This window comes from Budorcas taxicolor, chromosome 15 (genome assembly GCF_023091745.1).
Source record: "Budorcas taxicolor isolate Tak-1 chromosome 15, Takin1.1, whole genome shotgun sequence".
Classification (NCBI taxonomy): Eukaryota; Metazoa; Chordata; class Mammalia; order Artiodactyla; family Bovidae; genus Budorcas; species Budorcas taxicolor.
The window spans coordinates 77367284-77394258 of record NC_068924.1 but is presented as its reverse complement, the minus strand read 5'-3'; the positions used below and the strand labels follow the sequence as shown (position 1 = coordinate 77394258).

At 38.2% G+C, this 26975-nt stretch overlaps 1 protein-coding gene across 1 annotated transcript; it reads left to right on the top strand.

The window, feature by feature from the left end:
* The first annotated feature begins 1932 nt into the window (after positions 1-1932).
* LOC128060654 (olfactory receptor 1030-like) lies at positions 1933-25408 on the top strand. Its single transcript, XM_052653034.1, is given in 3 exon segments — positions 1933-2841; positions 25339-25383; positions 25385-25408. Coding segments are annotated over 3 exon segments (978 nt in total).
* The last annotated feature ends 1567 nt before the right edge of the window (positions 25409-26975 follow it).

Below are 26975 nucleotides of genomic sequence, written 5' to 3'. Positions count from 1 at the left end.
TCCCCTCTCCAGGTGATCTTCTGGACCCTGCAATCAAAACGGGGTCTTCCTGCATTGCAGGCATATTCTTTACCAGCTAAGCAAAATCCTATTATTTACTTTCTTTCTTTCTTTCTTTTTTTTTTTTTTTGCATCGTGCACCGTTCAAAGAGAAATGCTTGAAGAAACATGTGTCAGCGCTACCCTTTTTTTTTCATAGTATAAATGTTTATAGATGCATCATGGAGTGGTATCACAATGGGAAAAGAATAGATCAAAGGCCACCAGACAGGGCCTCAGGTCAAGAGTGTCTGTCGAGAATACAAAGCTTCATAGTGCCCAGAGCCATTGCTGTCCACTTCTCTATACGATTACTTTGCCAAGTCAGTTCTTTGCATCAGGTGGCCAAAGTACTGGAGCTTCAGCTTCAGCATCAGTCCTTCCAATGAATGTTCAGGACTGATCTCTTTTAGGATGGACTGGTTGGATCTCCTTGCAGTCCAAGGGCCTCTCAAGAGTCTTCTCCAACACCACAGTTCAAAGCATCAGTTCTTAGGTGCTCAGCTTTCTTTATGGTCCAACTCTTACATTCATATCTGACTACTGGAAAAATCTTACCTTGGACTAGACAGACCTTTGTCAGCAAAGTAATGTCTCTGCTTTTTAATATGCTGTCTAGGATCATCATAGAGTTTCTTCCAAGGAGATGGTCTCCTTTATCATGTACAAAAGTTGGGAAATGCACTTTATGATTTCTTACATACTGTCTCAGCTTCATGGATAATATGATTATTATTATCAGTGTGACCTTTACAAAACTCAAATTGCATCCCTATCATACAGTTTATTCTTACATTCTGGAAGAGTTAAATAAGATAAAGTTACAACAAAAATATTACAATTTGGGGATGGGTGTGTCAATCACTTTTTAAAAAATTGTCTCCTCCTCAAGGTAACATTTTTAATACATAATTTTACCCCAATTATTCCTTCCTTTAATATTTAATACCACTGAAAAATATGGTATATAAAAATAATCACATATTGTTTATGTACTTTATTTTAACCTGTATTTATACAAAAATACCAATTTAATTTTGTGTCCCATGAGCCAATTGCTACTGCTGCCAAGTCAATTATTGTCCTAAATAATTGGCTGAAATATACAGAGGTAAGGATAGCCTGGGAGCAGTAAGATTTGGCCATGTGAGGGCAATCTGAGTTAGGCAAGGGTGGATAAAATGAACATGCATCGCAGGGTGAGGGACTACCTAGAAAATAACCTTGAGGTTAGAGTGGCAGGTAGATAGACACTGGTTCTATAAAGATGTATTTATTCCATTTCCCTAAATCATTCACCTGTGGGGGAAAAACAATGAATTTGAATTACTGACACTTTAGACACTACATCAAAATTATTCTGGAAACAAATCATAGTTTTAAAGAAAAGCAATATTTTAAGGGATTGTAAGTGACCAATTCATGATAATGATTTGTAGAAAAGATCTAAGCCTTTCAACTATGAAAAGACTTGCAGAAAAGCTTTTGAAACTATGTAAATGTGTTCTATATTAAGTCAGATATTGAGGCATCTAATGCATAATTACTAGGTTACATCTAGATATTTAAAGAAAAATTTGATGAGGAAACTTTTTAAAGACTACTGAATTTCTTATAACATTGCTTCTGTTTTATGTTTTGTGTTTTTGGCCATGAGGCATGTGGGATCATAGCTCCCTAAAAGGGGATCAAATCTTTGTTCCCTGCATTGCAAAATGAAGTTTTAACCACTGGATCACCTGGAAAGTACCCTATGTAACTTCTTTATGCCACATGTGTTTAGAAGTTTGAAAGAAATAGGCATTGATAAAATGATGTTAATAATGGAAAATGATTAAAAAATGCATTTTTATTTCATTTACTTTAGACATCATTGGAAGCTGAGCAAACACAATGTTAAAGGAAAACTACACAGAAGTGACTGAGTTTATCCTCCTGGGACTGACAGATCGAGTTGAGTTGCAGCCTGTCCTTTTTGTGGTCTTCCTAGTCATCTACCTGATCACAGTCTTCGGCAATGTGAGCATGATTTTGTTAATCAGAACTGACTCAAAGCTTCAGACTCCAATGTACTTCTTCCTCAGCCACCTCTCCTTTGTAGATCTCTGTTATGCCACCAATGTCACACCTCAGATGCTGGTCAATCTCTCATCTGAGAGAAAAACTATTTCTTTCCTTGGTTGCTTTATACAGTTTGATTTATTCATTTCCTTGGGGCTCACAGATAGCTATATGCTCACAGCAATGGCTTATGACCGCTACATGGCCATCTGCAAACCCTTGTTATATGGCAGCAAGATGTCCCGAGGTGTCTGCCTCTCTCTCGTTGCTATGTCTTATATTTATGGCTTTGCAAACGGTCTTGCACAGACCATCCTGATGCTCTGCCTCTCCTTCTGTGGACCCAATGAAATCAATCACTTTTACTGTGCGGACCCACCTCTCCTAGTCCTGGCCTGCTCAGATACTTATGTCAATGAGACTGCCATGTTCGTGGTGGCTGGTTCCAACCTCATGTGCTCTCTCACCATCATCCTCATCTCTTACATTGCCATCTTTACAGCCATTCTGCAAATGCATTCTCCAGAAGGGAGGCGCAAGGCATTCTCCACCTGTGGGTCTCATCTGACAGTTGTCACTATGTTTTATGGGACACTGTTCTGGATGTATCTGAGGCCACCTTCTGAGGCATCCGTAGAACGGACCAAAATTGCAGCTGTTTTTTATGTCTTTCTGAGTCCTATGTTTAACCCTTTGATCTACAGCCTTCGGAACAAAGATGTTAAAAGAGCAATAAGGAGAGTAATTCAAGAGATTTTTTTTGTCAAATTAGGTACACATTTGGCCAGAGGTATGTAATATATTTGTATTTTCTGACTGATTAAAGAGAATTTTAAATTAATAAGTCACTTTTTGTCATTGACTTATTTTTTTCTTTTGCAATTCACCTATGAAATGTGGAAGAATCTGTCAGATCATTAGCTTGTGTCATTTCAGTATATTTAAAATGAATATCACATGGAAATTCAATGACAAGACCAGATAGCATTGCTATTTTTGTATTAGTAAAGGACAGATAATTCTGTGTACAGTATTCATAAAGGTAGAAAGTTATAAAATACAGAATTACCAGTGATGCTAAGACCATGCCAATTTGTTTGATTTGAGGGGTTTAATAATTTCCAAATTATTTTCCAAAACTTGTTAACATATAAGGAGGAAAGTTTTTTGTTTGTTTGGTTGTTTTTTTCCTTTGTTCACGTTACATATCCAAGATCTTTGTGTATCTTAAATTATTACTTAAGAACTATATTTAGATATTAGTATTGGTCTAACAGAATCCTCATTGATTAAATGTTTAACCGAAATGCCAAATTTTCTTTAGATTTTTTTTTATTAATTCTTTTAATTTTTTTTTTTTTTTTACCAATATGCCTCCAGCATTAACTTATATTGGGTTTTCACTTTTTTTTTTTATGCACTGTTAACATCTCACAAACAAAAATAGTGAATGATATAAAGAGCACTTTTCAAAGCATAACTAATCATCATTAAGTTTTCACACAATGACACTTGTTTCAAATTTGCACAAATCTCCATTTCATGGACCTGACTGCTCACCTTTGGCGTCTCCCCCTGGGACATACAAGCTGGGGAAGTTTACGACGCTGAAAAACTCAGAAGAGGTGAGTTGAGAAGAACTTGGTTCTGTTAGGTCAATCGAGTTGATTTTTTAAAAAACTGATTTATAACTGATTTGTAATTTTAGGTTTCAGGTATACAACATTTGAAAGTCACTCAGTCGTGTCCAACTCTTTGTGATCCCATGAACTGTAGCCTGCGAGTCTCCTCTGTCCATGGGGATTCTCCGGACAAGAATACTCAAGTGGGTTGACATGCCCCTCTTTAGGGTATCTTCCCAACTCAGGGATCGCACCCAGGTCTCCCACATTGCGGGCAGATTCTTTACCGTCTGAACCACCAGGGAAGCCTGGTGTTCAGCATAGTGACTTTCAATTTTTAGAACTGGTAAAGAGGCTTTTCCAGTGGCTCAGTGGTAAAGAATCTGCTTGTAGCGCAGGCGACTCAGAAAAAGCAGGTTTCAGAACTGGGTTGGGAAGACCCACTGGTGGAGGAAATGTTTAAAAAGCAGTAAGAAGAGCGATTCAAGAGAAGTTATTTGCCAAATCGCGTAGACATTTTGGTCACGGGTATGTAACATATCTCTGATCAATCAGTGAGCACTTTAAATTGACAAATCATTTTGCCTACTGACTATTCTTTTCCTTTTATAATTCACCTATGAGACTTGGAAGAATGTTATCAAATTGTTAGTTCTGACTCAGTATATTAAAATAATACCACACATATATTAAGACGCAAGACAAAACAGCATTGTCATTGCTTTATAAAATTAGCAAATGTAGTGACTACATTACCCATAACCACCAAATATGTGAACTTGCTTGTTGGATTGTTTCTTTTGTATTTTTTATTAAAATTATATTGAAATGAAGATCTTTAGGAATCTCAGATTATTACTCCAAGATATATCTTTAGCTAATAGTACTGGTCCAATAGAATCCTCATTCATAAGACTGTTGATGTAAATCCTAAATATCCTACAGATTATCTTCATTATATATTTTAAGTGTTTTAATCTATCTATATCCCTATCACAAAACTAGTTTTGAGGTTTCATTTTGTTTTGTTTTGTTATGAACAATTTCCAGCATACATCCAAAATATAAAGCAACATAGACTACCAATGTCAGGATAACTAGCAATTAATATATCACACAATGCCAAATTTTTCATTTTTAAAATTTTTATTTTATCTTGGAGCATAGCTGATTGACAATGTTGTGTTAGTTTCAGATATACAGCAAAGTGACTCAGTTATACCTCTACATGTATCTATATTTTTCAAATTGTTTACCCATTTAGATTATTGTAGGATATTGAACAGTCCTCCCAGTGCTCTAACAGCAGGTCCTTTTATTGGATTGTTTTAGAAACTCAGACCCATGGCCTCTCCATGTCATGGACACTAGTGCTCATCTTTGGCATCTCCTCCTGAAGCATATCTGGGGGAAGACCAGGACCTGCGACATGCTTAGAAGGCATGGGAAGTGAGTAGAGCAGGGTCCTATAAAGTCTATCCAGTGAATTTTCTTTTATCAGATCTTCAGTGTCCTTACAGACGTTTGAATTTCAGACATGAAAATGGAGAAAGATGACGTGGGTTTGCCTATTTTCTTTTATAGTTTTTAAAACTATTGAGACTATATTATTAGGTCTTATCAAGTACTGAACTGGTATTATTCCTTTTATCATTTATACTTTCCCTTCTACGATGTATAAAGTCTAAAAGTCTGATTTGTCTGATATTCACATATATTTGGCTGTTTATTTTTTGTTTGTTTCTAGTTGGTTATGTCCAGTATGTTTACTTTGACTTTTTTGTTTTCAGGCCCAGAGTCCTTTTGATTACTATTTCTTATCTTATTGTAGATATTGACACTTTTGAATATTTCTGACAACATAGTTTGTGCTTTTCACAAACTACTTTATGCTTTTTCTCCTCTTTACCTACTGTGAATTAAATCATATTTTGCAACTTTCTTTCCTTTTCAATCCTTGTTTGACTATGACACATTCTATTTTCTATTATTAGTAAGTTCCCTTAAATTGTGTACGCATACTTATCTTAACTTAGTCTTCATTAATCAGTATATCTACTTTGCTATTAAATAATAAAAGGAACATACAATATTTTAATTATGAATTCATCCTGCTTCTAACTTATAAACTGTCATTTGCAGGTATAGAATAAATCATCAGTAGTAAATTATTTATTAATGAACTTTAAAATGATCTTTATTGTATATGATTACAGTTATAATTATATTAAATGGTGGTTCAATGTTCGTGTTCCTTTAACTTTCATGACATCAATTCTTCTCTCACTATTATTTGGCGCCCACTCTTCATTTATGGTTTAGTTTTCTTCTGCGTGATATACATCCTTAATCAGTTCTTTCAGTGAGAATCCCTCTCTGTTCACTTATCTGAGAATATAACTTGTCCATTCTCAAAGGAGAATTTATTTGGGTATGAATGTAGAAAGACAGATAGTCACTTTCAGTATTCAAAATATCTTATATTCTGGCTTATTTTTGTTTGCCTATGCAGATGGGTGTATTACCAGATTATTTGTTATTTCTCTGTGGGTAAGACACTATCTTTTTCATTTTCTAATATTCAGTTTCAGTGTTTGTTGGGATTTAGTTATATTTATGCTTTTGTATTTTCAGTGCCTCTTGGCTGATCTCTTAAAGTCGTATCCTCTTAGGATACATTCTCACAATATCATATAACTTTAATTCACAGAAATTTTTAAACTGCATGTTTAATATTATCATTGTGATTGACTCATGATTATATTATCCCCAGTTTTCTCAGTGTCATGAGGGCCAGGTCTAAGGTCCTTGTTTAGCGCTCACTAATTTAAAATCAGAATTTATCACAAAACCTAGAATAGAAATATTCTGAATAAATATCACTTGAGTTAATAAACTGTTACTATGATCTTTGCATTACAGTTCTTTGAGTAGTGAAAGATCTACTCCCTTCCACTTTTCAACATAATTTTTATTAAAAAAATTTTTTTTTTATTTTACTTTACAATACTGTATTGGTTTTGCCATACATCAACATGAATCTGCCACAGGTGTACATGTGTTCCCAATCCTGAACCCCTCTCCCACCTCCCTCCCCATATCATCTCTCTGGGTCATCCCAGTGCACCAGCCCCAAGCATCCTGTATCCTGCATCGAACCACAGTTTCTATGCCTCATGCCTCCTACCATGAAACAGAAACATTTGAAGGACAAAAGCCATCTTTGTCTTTTTCTTACACTTTCTCCATTGACCGCACAGTGGCAAACAGAAGATTTTCTCTGAATATTTGACAACTGTGTGGATGGATGAATGAACGGATTAATGGGTAAGTGAAAGCCTTTATACTCAGAGAATGTGCAGCACTGTGTGAACTTGCCACATTTCTACTCTAAGCGATTCCTTATCATTGACTAATAATCTGTTTGATCCCAGCCTCACAATGTATTAACTGTAGGTTCCAGGGAAAGGTAATTAACCTCTGCTTGTTTCAGTCTCCTATCTGTAAAATGAAGGTACTAATACGAAGAACCTACACCATTTGTAAGTTTAACTGAGCTAATACGTGTGTAGCTGTTAAGCCTAAGACTGGCACATATTAATTACTCAATGCCTGTAGCCTGTAACTAATTACTCCCATTGTGTTTTCTTCCTGTGACTTTGAAACAAGTTTGTCATGATCCCAAATCCTCTCTCTGTAGACTTTCAGTTTGAGGGCTGAGATGATGCATTCAGTGAAATGCAGATTAACCTGAGAGCAGGGAAACTAAGAGCTGTTTTACAGTCCTCAATAAATACACATTGCGCACTGCCTGAAGAACTTGGGACATATTGGCTCATAGCTGTTATCTCCAGGGACTGTGCTAGCTATGGAAACGACACTTCTGCTCACAGAGAGTCGGATTCTAGCAGTGACACTAGAAATGTAAGTAAGTCATGAAAGCGGAGTGTGTTAGTCAAGGGGAGGGCAGCGAGGTAGACAGCACGGTGAATGGAGGTCAAACTCTGGAGGCAAAACGAAATTATACTCATTAACAGAAGAGAATTTAATGGAAATAATTTATTTTAATAACGAGAACACAGGCAATGTTAAAGAAATCAGTCCAAGTAGTTGAAGGACCTCGAGGCTAAGTTCAGAAGGTAAATAAATCCCAGTCCTGAATCACCCAACACAAAGGCCACTGTCAGGAGTCCAGTGAAACTAGTCAGGCAGAACATCCCAGGCCTAATCTCAACACACACCCCAGCAGGAATTTTCCTTGGAAGAATGCAGCCACCTTAGCACTTCATTGTGAAACTGGGGGGAAATGAGAAAAAAATTTGGATACTTTTCTTCTATGCTCTCACCTCTGTTAGGCTCCTGGTTTCTCCCACTGGCCAAACTCAGAAATCCAAAACCACAGGAACTCTAGTGATGGAATCTAAGGATTAAATTTCAGGTAGGCAAAAAAAAAAAAAAAAAAGTAGAAAAAAAAGACCCTAGGTCTAGATGTGCTAGGCTGACAAAGGAAGAATCACCAGCACATTTACGTTATCTGTATATCCACCGTATTCTCTTTGCTAAATATGTATTATTATAACTGTTTAAAATATAAAGAACAAGGTTTAGAATCTGGATACGAGTAGTCCAGCTAACTAAATTTGCCTATTGTCCAGCGATTTTCCTATATCATGCACTCCTCTATCTCGTATGCTGAAATTTTAAACACAATAAAATGAACTGATGAAGATCTGTGAATATCAGAAACAACTTTTAGATCTTAAGTATTAGAGATGGGATAGAAACTATAAATAAGGTTAGGAATAAAACTAGTTTATTGCTTGACATAATCTAATAATATAAAGTCAATGTTTAGATAACTACAAAAAGAAACAGAAAAATCCACAAACATCTCTCTCATCTCTCTCATGTTCTGCATCTGAAATAATAAAACATATGGGGGGATACTGACGATCTGAGTAAAACAGAGCAATCAACTAGATTGATGTAACAGAACCATATTCTACTCAACTCCCATATCTTCTGAGAGCTTTCCAACACTGTAATCTTCCCAGCCTCAGGAGGAGGTGCCAGAGGTGAGCAATGGGGGCCATGACAAGGAGATATGTGCAAATCTGAGACAAAAGTGTCATTATGAGAAAACGTAAAGATGACTTGTTATGTTTAGACAAGAGCTTTTAAAATTATTTTCTATTTCTGGCTGTGAGATGTTAACAGTTCATGATAAAAAGTAATAAGTGAAAGCAAAATATCAGTTTTAAAGTGGGATGCATATTGGTAACAAAACCAAAAGTATATGCATATCTCATTTAGTATAACTAACAGAAACAGAAGATATTAAGAAGAGGTGGCAAGAATACACAGAACTGTACAAAATAGAGCTTCACAACCAAGATAATCATGATGGTGTGATCACTCACCTGGAGCCAGACATCCTGGAATGTGAAGTCAAGTGGGCCTTAGAAAGCATCACTATGAACAAAGCTAGTAGAGGTGATGGAATTCCAGTGGAGCTATTTCAAATCCTGAAAGATGATGCTGTGAAAGTGCTGCACTCAATATGCCAGCAAAGCTGGAAAACTCAGTAGTGGCCACAGGACTGGAAAAGGTCCGTTTTCATTCCAATCCCAAAGAAAGGCAATGCCAAAGAATGCTCAAATTACCCCACAATTGCACTCATCTCACATGCTAGTAAAGTAATGCTCAGAATTCTCCAAGCCAGGCTTCAGCAGTACATGAACTGTGAACTTCCAGATGTTCAAGCTGGTTTTAGAAAAGCCAGAGGAACCAGAGATCAAATTGCCAACATCTGCTGGATCATCAAAAAAGCAAGAGAGTTCCAGAAAAACATCTACTCCTGCTTTATTGACTATGCCAAAGCCTTTCACTGTGTGGATCACAACAAACTGAGGGAAATTGTTTAAGAGATGGGAATACCAGACCACCTGACCTGCCTGTTGAGAAACCTATATGCAGGTCAGGAAGCAACAGTTAGAACTGGACATGGAACAACAGACTGGTTCCAAATAGGAAAAGGAGTACGTCAAGGCTGTATATTGTCACCCTGCTTATTTAACTTCTATGCAGAGTGCATCACGAGAAACGTTGGGCTGGAAGAAGCACAAGCTGTAATCAAACTTGCTGGGAGAAATATCAATAACCTCAGATATGCAGATGACATCATGCTTATGACAGAAAGTGAAGAGGAACCAAAAAGCCTCTTGATGAAAGTGAAAGAGGAGAGCGAAAAAGTTGGCTTACAGCTCAACATTCAGAAAACTAAGGTCATGACATCTGATCCCATCACTTCATGGGAAATGGATGGGGAAACAGTGGAAACAGTGTCAGACTTTATTTTTGGAGGCTCCAAAATCACTGCAGATGGAGATTGCAGCCATGAAATTAAAAGACACTCCTTGGAGGAAACGTTATGACCAACCTAGATAGCATATTGAAAAGCAGAGACATTACTTTGCCAACAAAGTTTTGTCTAGTCAAGGCTATGGTTTTTCCAATGGTCATGTATGAATGTGAGAGTTGAACTGTGAAGAAAGCTGAGTGCTGTAGAATTGATGCTTTTGAACTGTGATGTTGGAGAAGACTCTTGAGAGTCCCTTGGAGTGCAAAGAGATCCAACCAGTCCATTCTAAAGGAGATCAGTTCTGGTTGTTCATTGGAAAGACTGATGCTGACGCTGAAACTCTAATACTTTGGCCACCTCATGCAAAAAGTTGACTCATTGGAAAAGACCCTGATGCTGGTAGGGATTGGGGCAGGACGAGAAGGGGACGACAGAGGATGAGATGGCTGGAACTAATTGAAAGGGGAAAATTGAAAATTTTCAAAAGATTCATTCTCCTCTTCCTCCAAGTTTGACCTCCATTCACCATGCTGTCTACCTCTGCCTATTCATGGCTGACACATGGTTTTTGTTACTTGCTAAATTTCTATTGCACCACTAGATTTCAGTTTTCCCCTTTCAATTAGTTCCATGACTGACCTAAATCTGATGAAAATGAGGAGTGCAGTGACTCAGGAAAAGCTAAAGGAATGTTTAAAAAAATAGTGAGGGGAGAAAGGACAAACTGTGTCTTTAGGTTGAGGAATGGAAACTCTCTATGATTGAAAAAATAGTCAACAGTGTTTGTGAAGGCAGGAATTCAAATCCTATCCCGAGACATACTAGCCATGTGGCACAGGTGAGTTAGTGATTCACTGTTCCTTTAGACGAAACTCTGTCTCTTTAGCTGAAACTTCAAGAGTAAATCACTGCCTCTTTGTTTAGAGGAATCAATTAAACTACCTACATAAATGGTGTTTGCCAATCACGTTGTAACTTTCAGAATCCTGTTCATGCCTGATCTGCCCAAGACATACATGTTCATCAGGAGGACATTGGTTAGAGCTCTGGATTTTGAAGAGGAGGCAGTTTCAGTATTAAAGAAAAGGAAAACATATAAAATTGAATGCTCATTAAATTTCAAATTGAAATATTTTGTGTGCCTGCATAGAGCTCTTAGGGCAATTTGATATTTTAAATTATTTAAAATAAGACTAAGGCATATGATTGACTTTCTGAACCCAGATGTTCCAGTGAATTTCATGTGGGGTTATTCCCAATATCACATTCATGTCTACTGCTCCTAAGTCCTTCTGAGATTTGCTCTAAGAGCAGGCCTTTACCTCTCATATTCTGGTAGAAATATGGTTGCATTTTTCACTTTAGAGCAGATCAGAGAGCTTTCTTAATCATAGGTAGAGAAAATAGGTTCATACCCAAACCAATATTAAGCCTCCGTGTTTCTACTTTCTATTTTTTGTTGAAAGTACATTTTATTAACATCTTAATCCTATGCCTACAATTTGCACTTTATTTTCTCAAGATATGTACATGCAATCCTTTCTGTTTTCAGTGTCAGTTTCAAATTCAACTAATTTCCTGGACAGCAGAGTTATTGAAATATCTGTTGATCTTAATGAACAATAGTTTACAGAGCTGTCACTGTTGCAGAATCAAAATAGGCAAGCCTTCCGCTCCCCACAAACATGTCCTCAGACGTAGAATGGGACTGATTCTAGTACAAGATATCTTATCATTAGAAATCTAAGAACCACTTAAATGTGGATTTGTTTATTTCTTTGGAAGATTTTGTGTCAGTCACTTAGTCAGCTCAGTTATGTCCGACTCTTTGCTACCCTATGGACTCCAGCACACCAGGCTTCCCTGTCCATCACCAACTTCCAGAGCTTACTTAAACACATGTCCATCAAGTCGGTGATGCCATCCAATCCTCTTGTCCTCTGTCATCCTCTTCTCCACCTGTCATCAATCTTTCTGAGCATGAGGGAAATCAGTCCTGAATATTCATTGGAAGGACTGACGCTGAAGCTGAAGCTCCAATACTTTGGACATCTGATGCAAAAAACTGACTCATTGGAAAAGATTTTGTGTGGGTGCATTGTTTTTATTGAAGATCCATTATTTTAACAGCCTGTCATCATTTTCTCATGAGATTTAAAACAAAACAAAGCACAGGGGAAACTTGAGAAATATTCTTACAGTGAATTTTTGCAAAGAGTATTTTTGCTGAATTTTTCAGGAAAAAAATAGTTTCCCTTTCACTTGTAATAGCATGTCCTATGAAATTCATCTAGACAGGTGGATTCTCTTTTTTAACAGTCTCACAAACATTTACCTGGAGGAAGAAATGGCTGTCCATGTCAGTATTCTTGCCAGTGAAATTCCCATGGACAGAGAAGCACGCTGGCTACATCCATGGGGTAGCAAAGAATAAGAATCAGCTTAGTTGCTGAGCACACACACTACACAAGCATTTAACACTTGATTTGGGGTGCAATTTTTCTTTCTTTTCTCCATTTTAAAAATATTTCTGTGGGTTTTAGGATACTTTCCTTTTTCCCTCCATACTCCATTGGCAGCTCTGCTTACAAACTGTGTCCCAGAGAAGGCAAACTTCATGCAGATCCAACTTGTGCAGTTAGCACGCTTCTGTTTTCAGAAGCCCATTAATTACATTTCATGCTCTACTCTCATTGTCTTAAAATGCTTGATAGTTTTTGAACAGCGATTGAGAACATTTTCCTTTGTACTAGATCTTGTCTACAGTATACAATACTCTAGTTCTAAGTTTAACAATTTGTAGATTTTAAATTATACAGTGAAAGTGACAAATAGATTCAAGGGACAAGATCTGATAGGCAGAGTGTTTGAAGAATTATGGACAGAGGTTCCATAGTACAGGAGGCAGTTACTTTTTCTTTTTCCCCAAGAAAAAGAAATGCAACAAGTCAAAAGTTTTAGGAGGCTTTACAAATAGGTCAGAAGAGAAATGAAAGAGAAAGGAGAAAAGGAAAGATTTACCCATGTGAATGTAGAGTTCCAAATAATAACAAGGAAAGATAAGAAATTTTTTCTAAGTGAACAATGCAAAGGAATAGAGGAAACCAATAGATTGGGAAAGACTAGAGATATCTTCACGGAGAAGGCAATGGCATCCCACTCCAGTACTCTTCCCTGGAAAATCCCATGAAAGGAAGAGCCTGGTTGGACCATGGGGTCACTAAGAGTCAGACACGACTGAGCAGCTTCACTTTCACTTTTTACTTGCATGCATTGGAGAAGGAAATGTCAACCCACTCCAGTGTTCTTGCCTAGAGAATCCCAGGGACAGAGGAGCCTGGTAGGGGGCCTCCTATGGGGTCACACAGAGTCGGACATGACTGAAGCGACTTAGCAGCAGCAGCAACAGAGATACCTTCAAGAAATTAGAGATACCAAGGGAACACTCTATGCAAAGATGGGCACAATAAAGGACAGAAATGGTAAGGACTTAACAGAATCAGAAGATATTAAGAAGAACTGTACAAAAAAGGTGATGTACATAACAAATCATGATGCAAAAGGCATCATAATTGAGTAACTCAAACTCTACTCTCCTCAACTACAGAACATGATTTTCACTTTCAGTGAAAGAAGGTTACACAGTCATGTCCTACCCTTTGTGATCCCATGGATTGTATCCTACTGGACTTCTCTCTCCATGGAGTTCTGCAGGCAAGAATACTGGAGTGGGTTGCCATTTCCTTCTCGAGGGATCTTCTCTACTCAGGGACTGAATGCAGGTCTCCTGCAATGCAGGCAGATTCTTTAGCAACTGAGCCACTAAGGAAGTCCCTCTAATTCTTAATAATTTAAAACCAGATCTTAGAACTGTAAAGTTTAATCCCTCCCACCATAATGAAAACATGCTTTAAGGACATAAAATATCTTTTGACTTTCTCTTAGACACAATTCATTAAGCATATGGTGATAAACAGAATGCCATGCCTGGATATTGGTTATTTATGTGGATGAATGAATTGATGGATAAATGAATGCCAAAATATCCAATTAAGTTCAGTTTAGTCACTCAGTTGTGTCTGACTCTTTGTGACGCCATGAACCACAGCACCCCAGGCCTCCCTATTGATCACCAATTGCTAGAGTCTACCAAACTCCTGTCCATCAAGTCAGTGATGCCATCCAACCATCTCATCCTCTGTCATCCCCTTCTCCTCCTGCCCCAATCCCTACCAGCATCAGGGTCTTTTCAAATGAGTCAGCTCTTCACATCAGGTGGCCAACATATTGAAGTTTCAGCTTCAAAATCAGTCCTTCCAATGAACATGCAGGACTGATCTCCTTTAGAATGGACTGGTTGGAACTCCTTGCAGTCCACGGGACTCTAAAGAGTCTTCTCCAACACCACAGTTCAAAAGCATCAATTCTTCGGGCCTCAGGTTTCTTTATAGCCCAACTCTCACATCCATACATGACTACTGGAAAAACCACAGCCTTGACTAGATGGACCTTTGTTGACAAAGCAATGTCTCTGCTTTTGAATATGCTGTCTAGGTTGGTCATAACTTTCCTTCCAAGGAGTAAGCGTCTTTTAATTGCATGGCTGCAATCACCATCTGCAGTGATTTTCAGTTCAGTTCAGTCGCTCAGTCATGTCCGACTCCTTGCGACCCCATGAACTGCAGCACACCAGACCTTCCTGTCCATCACCAACTCCTGGAGTTCACCCAAACTCATCTCCATCGAGTAAGTGATGCCACCCAGCCATCTCATCCTCCGTCGTCCCCTTCTTCTCTTGCCCCTAATCCCAACATCAGAGTCTTTTCCAATGAGTCAACACTTCACATGAGGTGGCCAAAGTATTGGAGTTTCGGCTTCAGCATCAGTCCATCCAAAGAACACCCAGGACTGATCTCCTTTAGAATGGAGAGTCCAAGGGACTCTCAAGAGTCATCTCCAACACCACAGTTCAAAAGCATCAATTCTTCAACACTCAGCTTTCTTCACAGTCCAACTTTCACATCCATACATGACAAACTGGAAAAACCATAGCCTCGACTAGATGGACCTTTGTTGGCAAAGTAATTTCTCTGCTTTTCAATATGCTATCTAGGCTGGTCATAACTTTCCTTCCAAAGGAGTAAGCATCTTTTAATTTCATGGCTGCAATCACCATCTGCAGTGATTTTGGAGGCCACAAAAAAAGTTTGGAACTGTTTCCACTGTTTCCCCATCTATTTCCCATGAAGTGATGGGACCTGATGCCATGATCTAGTTTTCTGAATGTTGAATGTTAAGTCAACGTTTTCACTCTCCACTTTCACTTTCATCAAGAGACTTTTTAGTTCCTCTTCACTTTCTGCCGTAAGGGTGGTATCATCTGCATATCTGAGGTGATTGATATTTCTCCCGGCAATCTTGATTCCAGCTTGTGCTTCTTCCAGCCCAGCGTTTCTCATGATGTACTGTACATATAAGTTAAATAAGCAGGGTGACAATATACAGCCTTGACGTACTCCTTTTCCTATTTGGAACAAGTCTGTTGTTTCATGTACAGTTCTAAACAGTTGTTTCCTGACCTGCATATAGGTTTCTCAAGAGGCAGGTCAGGTGGTCTGGTATTCCCATCTCTTGACGGATTTTCACAGTTTATTGTTATCCACACAGTCAAAGGCTCTAGCATAGTCAATAAAGTAGAAATAGGTATTTTTTTCTGGAACTCTCTTGCTTTTTCGATGATCCAGTGGATGTTGGCAATTTTATCTCTGGCTCCTCTGCCTTTTCTAAAGCCAACTTGAACATATGGAAGTTCATGGTCCACCTATTGCTGAAGCCTGGCTTGGAGGGTTTTTAGCATTACTTTACTAGCATGTGAGATGAGTGCAATTGTGCAGTAGTTAGAGCATTTTTTGGCATTGTTTTCTTTGGGATTGGAATGAAAACTGACCATTTCCAGTCCTGTGGCCACTGCTGAGTTTTCCAAATTTGATAACATATTGCGTTCATAACTTTCACAGCATCATCTTTTAGGATTTGAAATAGGTCAACTGGAATTCCATCACCTCCACTAGCTTTGTTCATAGTGATGCTTTCTAAGGCCCACTTGACTTCACATTCCAGGATGTCTGGCTCTAGGTGAGTGATCACACCATCATGATTATCTTGGTCATGAAGATCTTTTTTGTACAGTTCTTCTGTGTATTCTTGCCACCTCTTGTTAATATCTTCTGCTTCTGTTAGGTCCATACCGTTTCTGTCCTTTATCGAGCCCATCTTTGCATGAAATGTTCCCTTGGTATCTCTAATTTTTTTAAGAGATCTCTAGTCATTCCCATTCTATTGTTTTCCTCAATTTCTTTGCATTGATCACTGAGGAAGGCTTTCTCATCTCTCCTTGCTATTCTTTGGAACTCTGCATTCAGATGCTTATATCTTTCCTTTTCTCATTTGCTTTTCACTTCACTTCTTTTCACAGCTATTTGTAAGGCCTCCCCAGACACCCATTTTGCTTTTTTGCATTTCTTTTCCATAGAGATGGTCTTGATCCCTGTCTCCTGTACAGTGTCACAAACTTCCATCTATAGTTCATCAGGCTCTCTATCTTTCAGATCTAGTCCCTTAAATCTATTTCACACTTCCATTATATAATCATAATGAATTTGATTTAGGTCACTGAATGGTCTAGTGGTTTTCTCCACTTTCTTCAATTTAAGTCTGAATTGGGTAATAAGGAGTTCATGATCCAAGCCACAGTCAGCTCTCAGTCTTGTTTTTGCTGACTGTATAGAGCTTCTCCATCTTTGCCTACAAAGAATATAATCAATCTGACTTCAGTGTTGACCATCTGGAGATGTTCATGCATAGAGTTTTCTCTTGTGTTGTTGGAAGAGAGTGTTTGCTATGACCAGTGTGTTCTCTTGGCAAAATTCTATTAACCTTTGCCATGTTTCATTCCGTATTCCAAGGTCAAATTTGCCTGTTACCCCAGGCGTTTCTTGACTTCCTACTTTTGCATTCCAGTCCCCTATAATGAGAATGACATCTGTTAGTTCTAATAGGTCTTGGAGGTCTTCACAGAACTGTTCAACTTCAGCTTCTTTAGCATTACTGGTTGGGGCATAGGCTTGGATTACTGTGATATTGAATGGTTTGCCTTGGAAATGAATAGAGATCATTCTGTCGTTTTTGAGATTGCATCCAAGTACTGCATTTTAGACTCTTTTGTTGACCACAATGGCTACTCCATTTCTTCTGAGGGATTCCTGCCTGCAGTAGTAGATATAATGGTCATCAGAGTTAAATTCACCCATTCCACTGCATTTTAGAACACTGATTCCTAGAATGTCGATGTTCACTCTTGCCATCTCCTGTTTGACTACTTCCAATTTGCCTTGATTCATGGACCTAACATTCCAGGTTCCTGTGCAATATTGCTCTTTACAGAATCGGACCTTGCTTCTATCACCAGTCACATCCACAACTGGTCATTGTTTTTGCTTTGGCTCCATCCCTTCATTCTTTCTGGAGTTATTTCTCCACTGATTGGGCACCTACTGACCTGGGGAGTTCCTCTTTCAGTATCCTATCATTTTGCCTTTTCATACTGTTCATGGGGTTCTCAAGGTAAGAATACTGCATTGATTTTGGAGCCCCCCAAAATAAATTCAGCCACTGTTTCCACTGTTTCCCCATCTATTTGGCATGAAATGATGGGACCAGATGCCATGATCGTTTTCTGAATGTTAAGCTTTAAGCCAACTTTTTCACTCTCCTCTTTCATTTTCATCATGAGTCTCTTTAGTTCTTCTTCACTTTCTGCCATAAGGGTGGTGTCATCTGCATATCTGAGGTTATTGATATTTCTCCCAGCAATCTTGATTACAGCTTATGCTTCCTCCAGCCCAGCGTTTCTCAGGATGTACTGTACATGTAAGTTAAATGAGCAGGGTGATAATACACAATCTTTACATACTCCTTTTCCTATTTGGAACCAGTCTGTTGTTCCATGTCCAGTTCTGACTGTTGCTTCCTGATCTTCAAAGAAGTTTCTCAAGAGGCAAGTCAGGTGGTCTGGTATTCCCATCTCTTTCAGAATTTTCCACAATTTATTGTCATAGTCAAAGTCTTTGTCATAGTCAATAAAGCAGAAATCGATGTTTTTCTGAAACTCTCTTGCTTTTTCAATGATCCAGCAGATGTTCACAATTTGATCTCTAGCTCCTCTGCCTTTGCTAAAACCAACTTGAACATCTGGAAGTTCATGGTTCACCTATTGCTGAAGCCTGTCTTGGAGAATTTTTAGCATTACTTTATGTGTGAGATGAGTGGAATTGTGTGGTAGTTTGAACATTCTTTGGCATTGCCTTTCTTTGGGTTTAGAATGAAAACTGACCTTTTCCAGTCCTGTGGCCACTGCTGAGTTTTCCAAATTTGATGACATATTGAGTTCATAACTATCACAGCATCATCTTTTAGGATTTGAAACAGCTCAACTGGAATTCCATCACCTGCACTAGCTTTGTTCGTAGTTATGCTTCTAAGGTCCACTTGACTTCAAGTTACAGGAGGTCTGGCTCTAGGTGAGTGTGAGTGATCACACCATCATGATTATCTTGGGCGTGAAGAGCTTTTTTGTACAGTTCTTCTGTGTATTCTTGCTACCTCTTCTTAATATCTCCTGCTTCTGTTAGATCCATACCATTTGTGTCCTTTATTGAGTCCATCTTTGCATGAAATGTTCCCTTGATATCTCTAATTTTCTTGAAGAGATCTCTAGTCTTTCCCATTCTCTTGTTTTCCTCTCTGCATTGATCGCTGAAGAAGGCTTCGTTATCTCTCCTTGCTTTTCTTTGGAACTCTGCATTCAGATGCTTATATCTTTCCTTTTCTCCTTTGCTTTTCACTTCACTTCTTTTCACAGCTATTTGTAAGGCCTCCTCAGACGATCATTTTTGCTTTTTTCCATTTCTTTTTCTTGGGGATGGTCTTGATTTCTGTTTCCTGTACAATGTCACAATCCTCCAGAGGCTATGTAATATTATGTAAACTTGTCACATGTCTTTCCTAAACTGTTTGATATTAAAAAAAACAACAACTATCTATTAGTCTGTTTGAATCCTTACCTCACAATTCATTAGTTATCTCTCCCTGAGACATTAATTAACCTCACTAACCTCAGTTTCCAATCTAAAAAGTGAAGACAATAGTACTAACGGTCCATGGTTTTGTGAGGATTAATTAAGCTAATATGTGTAAAGTGATAATCCTAATGCTGGCATATACTAAGTATTCAGTGCCTATGATCTATATAAAACTACTCCAATTCTGTTTTCTTTCCTGTATTTTTAAAACAAGAGTGTCCCTTATCCCATATCATCTCCCTACAGAGTTTCAGTTTCTAGCGATAAAGATATGTCTTCAATGAATGTAAAATTACCTGAGAGAGAAATGCCAAGATTTTTTGTACAGTCACTGAATTAAATGCACACTGCACTCTCCTTAAATTATTCAGCACATATTTGTTCTTCATTTATTATCTCCAGGAACCTTAATAGCTGTGGGTATCATATCCTTCAAAAATGTTTGCAGTGTAGTAGTGGCAACAGGAAAATTAGTAGGTAATGAAAGTAGTACATTAGCCAAGGATAGGGCAGAGTGGTAATATAGCATGCAGCATGGAGGTTAATAGATTCAAGGGAATAGATCGATAGATAGAGTGCCTGGAGAACTACGGATGAGGATTCATAACATTGTACTGGAGGCAATGATCAAAACCATCCCCAAGAAGAAACACAAAAAGGCAAAATGGTTGTCTGAGGAGACCTTACAAATAGTTGAGAAAAGAAGAGAAGTGAAAGGCAAAGGAGAAAAGGAAAGATATATCCATCTGAATACAGAGTTCTGAAGAACAGCAAGGAAAGATAAGAAAGCAACCCCAAGTGATCAGTGCAAAGAAATAGAGGAAAGCAATAGAATAGGAAAGACTAGAGAACTCTTCAAGCAAATTGGAGATACCAAGGGAGCAGTTCCTGCAAAGTTGGGCTAAATAAAGGACAAAAATTGTATGGACCTAACAAAGCAGACGATATTAAGAAGAGGTGGTAAGGATACATAGAAGAACTATACAAAAAAGATCTTAATGCTCCAGATAATCACGAAGGTATCATCAATCATCTAGAGTCAAACAACCTGTAATGTGAAGTCAAGTGGGCCTTAGGAGGTATCGCTATCATCACTATGCACAAAGCTAGTGGAGGTGATAGATTCCCAGCTGAGCTATTTCAAATCCTAAAAGATGATGCTGCAAAAATGATGCACTCAATATGTCAGCAAATTTGGAAAACACAGCAATGGCCATAGGCCTGGAAAAGGTCAGTTTTCATTCCAGTCCCAAAGAGCAATGCCAAAGAGTGTTCAAACTGTCGCACAATTGCACACATTTCACACATTAGCAAAGTAATGCTCAAAATTCTCCAAGCCAGGCTTCAGCAATCATGAACCATGAACTTTCAGATTTTCAAACTGGTTTTAGAAAACGCAGAGGAACCAGAGATCAAATTGCCGACTTCTGCTAGATCATTGAAAAAGCAAGCGAGTTCCAGAAAAACATCTATTTCTGCTTTATTGACTATGCCAAAGCCTTTGACTGGGTCGATCACAATAAACTGTGGAAAACTCTGAAGGAGATGGGAATACCAGACCACCTGTCTTGCCTCTTGGGAAATCTGTATGCAGCTCAGGAAGCAACAGTTAGAACTGGAAATGGAACAACAGACTGGTTCCAAAGAGGAAAAGGAGTATGTCAAGGCTGTATATTGTCAACCTGATTATTTAACTTATGTGCAGCCTATATCATTAAAAATCCTGGGCTGGATGAAGCACAAGCTGGAACCAGGTTTGCTAGGAGAAATATCAATAATCTCAGAAATGCAATGGCACCACTCTTGTGGCAGAAAGTGAAGAAGAACTAAAGCGTTTCTTGGTGAAAGTGAAAGAGGAGACTGAAAAAGTTGGCTTAAAGCTCAACATTCAGAAAACTAAGATTATGGCATCCAATCCCATCTCTTCATGGCAAATCGATGGGGAAACCGTGGAAACAGTGATTACCTTGGCGGGGGGGAGGGTCCAAAATCACTGCAGATGGTGACTTCTGCCATGAAATTAAAAGACGCTTACTCCTTGGGAAGAAAGTTATGACCAACCTAGACAGCATATTCAAAAGCAGAGATGTTGGAGATTGCGAGTGAAATGACACAAAGACAAGACACAGAAGAGACAGACACAACTCCGGCCGGAGGAGAAAGAACTGCGCAAGCAAGCAAGCTTGCGGTTTACTGTTATACAGCCCCCCGGGCAGAATTTCACACTGTATGACTAAGCCTTTTTAGCACAGCGCATGTGTATAAATGTTATTGTATAGCAAAAGGGAGTGAAATTTCTGCTTACTGCAGAGTCTGTCTAGAGGCCTTTTTTTCTCCTTATCACAGGAAGGGAATGTTTTTTTTTTTTGTTTGCAAGGGACCATTAGACTCAAGGCTGTGTCCAGTCTCCTTGGCAGAACATCTTGTTTGCAAGCACGTTCAGCCCAGGCAGAGAGTCCCGTTTGCAGGCACATCTCCGCTTTCCCTATTGTGGCTGCATTAACCCTTCATCTCCCCCTTTTTTATTTTTTTAAGATATTTACACAAGGTACAATTAGCTCTTTTAATGATAGCTTGCCCTTGACTATTATAAGGAATACCAAAAGTATGAGTTATATGATATTGGGATAAAAAGTGAGCTAATTTTGCCGATTGGTAGGCAGGTGTATTATCAGGTTTTAATTTAATTGGTAATCTCATAACTGCAAAACAAGATAATAAATGAGTAATAACAGTGTCAGCCTTTTTAGAATGTAATGCAGTGGCCCATTGAAAATGTGTGCATGTATCTATAGTATGATGCACATATTTTTGTTGTCTGAAAGAAGAAATGTAAATTACATACATTTGCCATATCTGATTTGCTTGTTGTCTTTTTATGTTGACACCCGGTGAGGTAAACGGTAAAGCAAAGGGTGTACATATGGAACAAGAATGAACAACATTTTGAGCTTGTTTTTGAGTAATAGCATGAGATTTTTGTACCCCTTTGGAATTGGTATGCTGTAAGAGATGTTTTTGTTTTGCTGCTTTTATAGGATAAAGCAAGGCATCAATTGTAGCATTTTTGAATGATAAGGGTCCAGGAAGGGCGGAATATGTACGAATGTAAGTAAAGAAAATTAATTTTGAATGCTGCAAGAGCAATTGTTGTATTTGGTAAAACAATTTATCCATAGCTGTTTTAAGGGTCAGTGGAAGGGAGACATGGGGAAGCTGTAGGCAAGAGAGAACAGCATATCGAGAATTTGAAACAATGTTAATAGGAATTTGGGGAAAATATTGCAAAACTAAATAGATAGCCCACAACTTAGCTGGCTGTACAGAAGAAAATGAGTGGGGGAGAATCTTAGAACTTTCCGGGGTCCAATATCCAGCAGTATTTTTATTTGCATCTGTAAAAATAGTGGGTCCCTTAACTGGAACATCTGAAATTGGGGATTGAGATATCATAGAGTTAGTCTGGAGAAAATCAATCAATTTAGATGATGGATAGTGATTAGAAAATGAACTAGGAAATGAGGCAAGAGAAATCTGCCAGTTTTATAAAATTGTAAACATTGAGATATTTGAGCAGTTGTTAATTGAGTAATAATCTGATGTGGTTTATATCTTGACAATTGTAAAATACGATGGCGACCTTTTTGTATAAGGAAGGCTAATTTATCTATATATGTAGTCAATTTTTTGGAAAAACTGTTAGGTAAGAAAACCCATTCTATTAATCCTTTTTCTTGAGCAATTACACCAGATGGAGAATAAGGGGTATGAAATATTATAAAAGAAATAGGTTGAGACACATGTAAGTAAGTCAAAAAACCGTCATTTAGTCGTTGCTCAACAAATTTAAGTTTTTGTAAAGACAATGCGGTTAAAGTTTAGGGGTTATCTAGAGCTGTATCTCCCTCTAAAGTAGAAAAAAAAAAGTAGTAATTGATAAGTAGGAATTTTAAGTACTGGGCGTCGCCAAATGATATCGCCCAATAACTTTTGAAAATCATTTAAGGTTTTGAGATGGTCTCTTTTGATTTGCAACTTTTGGGGCCTTATTTTATGTTGTTTTAATACCATCTCTAAATATGAAATAGGAAAGTCTTTTTGAATTTTTTGGGGGGCTATTTGCAAATTGTATAGTCTTAAAGCCTCTTGTATTTTTAGAAAGAATTATCACATTTAGCAATATTAGGAGCTGCTAATAGGAGATCATCCATATAATGATATAGAATAAAGTTGGGGTATTTTTGGCAGAGGGATTGTAAAGAGCGAGCTATGAATTTTTGACACAATGTAGGACTATTTGTCATTTCTAGTGGTAAGACTGTCTATTGATAATGCTTAACAGGCTGAGCATGATTAAGAACAGGAACTGTAAAAGCAAATTTCTCTCTATCTTGCAATTGTAGGGGAATGGCAAAAAAACAGTCTTTAAGATCTAGCACCATTAAGGACCAATTTTGAGGAATAAGAGCTGGAGAGGGGAGTCCCAACTGTAATGTTCCCATAGGTTTAATACATTTATTAACTTCTCGTAAGTCGGTTAACATTTTTTTAGTTTTTAGACTTTTTTTTTTAAATAACAAAAACAGGAGAATTTTAGGGGGAGGTAGAGGGCTCTATATGACCAAGTTGGAGTTGTTTTTGTATTAATTGTTTTAATGCCTCGAGCTTTATTTGTGATAATGGCCACTGCTCAACCCATTTTGGAGTATTAGTCAATCATTTTAATGGGAGTGTTCGAGGAATTTGAGCCGTGGCTATTAGTTTTTTGGTGGAATGGTTACAAAAGTCCCAAAAGGAGAGAGAAGATCTCTTCCCCAAATATTAATAGGTATGTTTACAATATAAAAGGTAACAGACACTGATCTTCCATTATGGAATTGGCACTGCAAGGGATGGGTACTCTTTTAGACATCTGCAATGGAGCCCAGTCTCGTCAGCATTAGAGGGCTTTTTTTTTTTTTTTAATTTTGGGGCCATTGTTGAGAAGAAATGACTGAAACATCCACCCCGGTGTCTACTAGTCTCTTAAAGTTTTTTCCTTGTATAATCAAGGAGAGAACAGGGTGAGAATCTTTGATAAGCATTTTTCAAAATATATGTCGCCCAGTACTTTCAAATCTTTTTGTTCATTCATTAGGAAGAGCCAAAAAGGGATGATAAGGTAGGAGAAGTATTTGAGCAATAGGTTTCCCAGCTAACAATGAAAGCGTGGTAGAAGTAGAAACCATAATCAAAATCTCCCCAACATAGTCGGAGTCTATTACCCCAGGAATTATGGTTAGGCCTCTCAAAGCTGCATTACTATGGCCTAATATTAAGCCAAAGGTGCCTTTAGGCAGTGGTCTGAATACATTTGTTTTTAATTTGCAAATGCCTCCTCCTGGTGACAAAAGAACATTTTCAGCTAGTGACAAATTAGCAGTAGCACTCCCTGAAGTACCAGACCTAAGTCTGAAATCATCATTTGAGGTCTTTTTAATGAGGCATTGACTGGTAACTGTTGTTGGGAGGGAATAGGGTTGGGGTAGGCGGGATGGCAGGAGGACAGGGAGGAAAAGCCTTCGGTATTGTTTCTGGGCCCCAAGGACTTAGGCCCGCAGGATAGTTTTTTGGTATCGGGTTGCCCATTTTGTCTGTTTTAGATTTGCACTCATTAGTCCAATGAAGCCCCTTCCCGCATTGACGGCAAGGTCTAGGAGTAGTCTTATTCCTCCCAGCAAAAGATCTGTCTTCAGGAATTGCACCTTGATCAGCTTTTAATTTTCGACATTGCTTGGTGTCAAGTTCAGGTCAAAGAGCTTTCTTTGCTCATATCAGCAGGCTTCAACCTCTGCAACTCCCTCATCATCATCCTGTGTCTTATGCCTTCATTCTTGCTGCCATCCTCAGAATCAAATCAGCAGAAGGAAGGCACAAGGCATTCTCCACCTGTGGTTCCCATGTGATGATTGTAGCCCTATATTATGGGGCAATCTTCTGCACATATTTAAGATCACCAACAGATAAGAATGCTGAGGGGTCCAAGATAATAGCTCTTTTCTACACCTTTGTACGTCCAGTACTTAATCCATTGATTGACAGCCTGTGGAACAACAATGTAAAACTAGCATTGAAGAGAGTCCCCAGAAGAAATATGGTCACTCGGATGGCAACGCCTCCAATTTCCAATAAACGGTAACTCTTAACCTTTGACTCAAAGGCCTTTGCATTATCGTGATGGGTTTTCAGGTTCTTTATGGCTATGTCTTTATGGAAGAATATTTCACCAAAAAATACTCAGGTTGGAACAATGAACTACACTTAGTAGTCTAGGCTGTTGCCCTTCAGGATGCTGTCCATGAGCCGGAAGAAACAGAGTAACTTTGGAGGACTCAGCTCCATGCGGGCAAGGTTCATGTGTGGTTTTGCTCACTGTTTGAAGTGAACATTTATCACAAAACCTGTAAATAAGATGATTCTCAATAAATATGTCTTGAACTATTATTATAGCCCTTTCTCATTATGGAGAATTAAGTGCAACCTCTACACACTACTACTTTCCGGAATGGTCTTCAAGAAGGATTTTTAACAGTCTAAAATCCTATTATGTGACTTTAAATATGCATGTCTCACCTTTCCCACTGAGAAAAGGGAACGGTTTAAGGACACAAATCATCATTTACATGTCTGTTCTACTCTCTACATTCATAGCAAAGTGCAAACAGTAGTTTCTCCTTGAAAATGTATTAACTCTATGTATTAATGAATAAATGAATGAATGAATGATTGCCTCTACCCAGAATGTAGCACTGTGTGAGCTTGCCACATTTCTTTCCTAAACAACATGATATCAAAGACTATCTATTAATCTGTTTAAACCCAATCTCACAATTTATTAATAGCAATATGACAGAGAAAGTTAATTATCCTCTACTGTCCTCAGTGTCCCTTTTGTACAGTGAATATAATAATACCAATGACCCAAAGAGTTTGTGAGGATTGACTGAATCAACCCATGTAAAGTGGTGAGGTCAATGCCTCGCACATATTAAGAATTTGATGTCTATTACCCATAATCAATTATTTCCATTCACTTTTTTCCTGCAGTTTTTAAACAAGAGAGTCACTCATCACATATGATCTCCCTACAGAATTTCGAGTGTGAGGGATGAGGTTGTGTATTCAATAAATGCAAATGTACCTGGGAAGCAATATGCAAGAAGACAAGAAGTGCAGTATAGTTGCTGAATTATACACTGGACACACTCCTTAAATTATTCATCAATATTTGTTAACTTTTTTTCTTTTTTGCCACATCATGAGACACATGGCATGTGGGATCTTGATTCTGCCCATCAGTGCTTGTTGATCAAGTATTAATCTCCAGGGCACAAGCTAAGCTGTGGAGATTACAGTTCTTACAGATAAGAGATTGCGGTCTAGTGGTGGCAACAGAAATATTAGTAGGTGATGAAAACTGAGTGTGTCAGCCAAGGATGGGGCAAAGTGGTAAGACAGAGTGGAGGACGGAGGTCAAATCCAGTTCTGTGGAGGCAAGAAAGCATCCTTGGAGAATACTTCCATCAGCAGCAGCAGTAAGCATTTCCCAGTTTCAAGATTAACATGAACCAGAGGAGAACAATGAAAGCGCCAACTGAAAAGAAGCTGAAACAAGAATTTTTTTAAAAGGTGAGAGAAGGAAAGAGGACAAACTGTGACTTCAGGTTGAGGAAAGGCAGCTTCCTGAAAAAGTGGTTTTAAAAGTATCTTTGA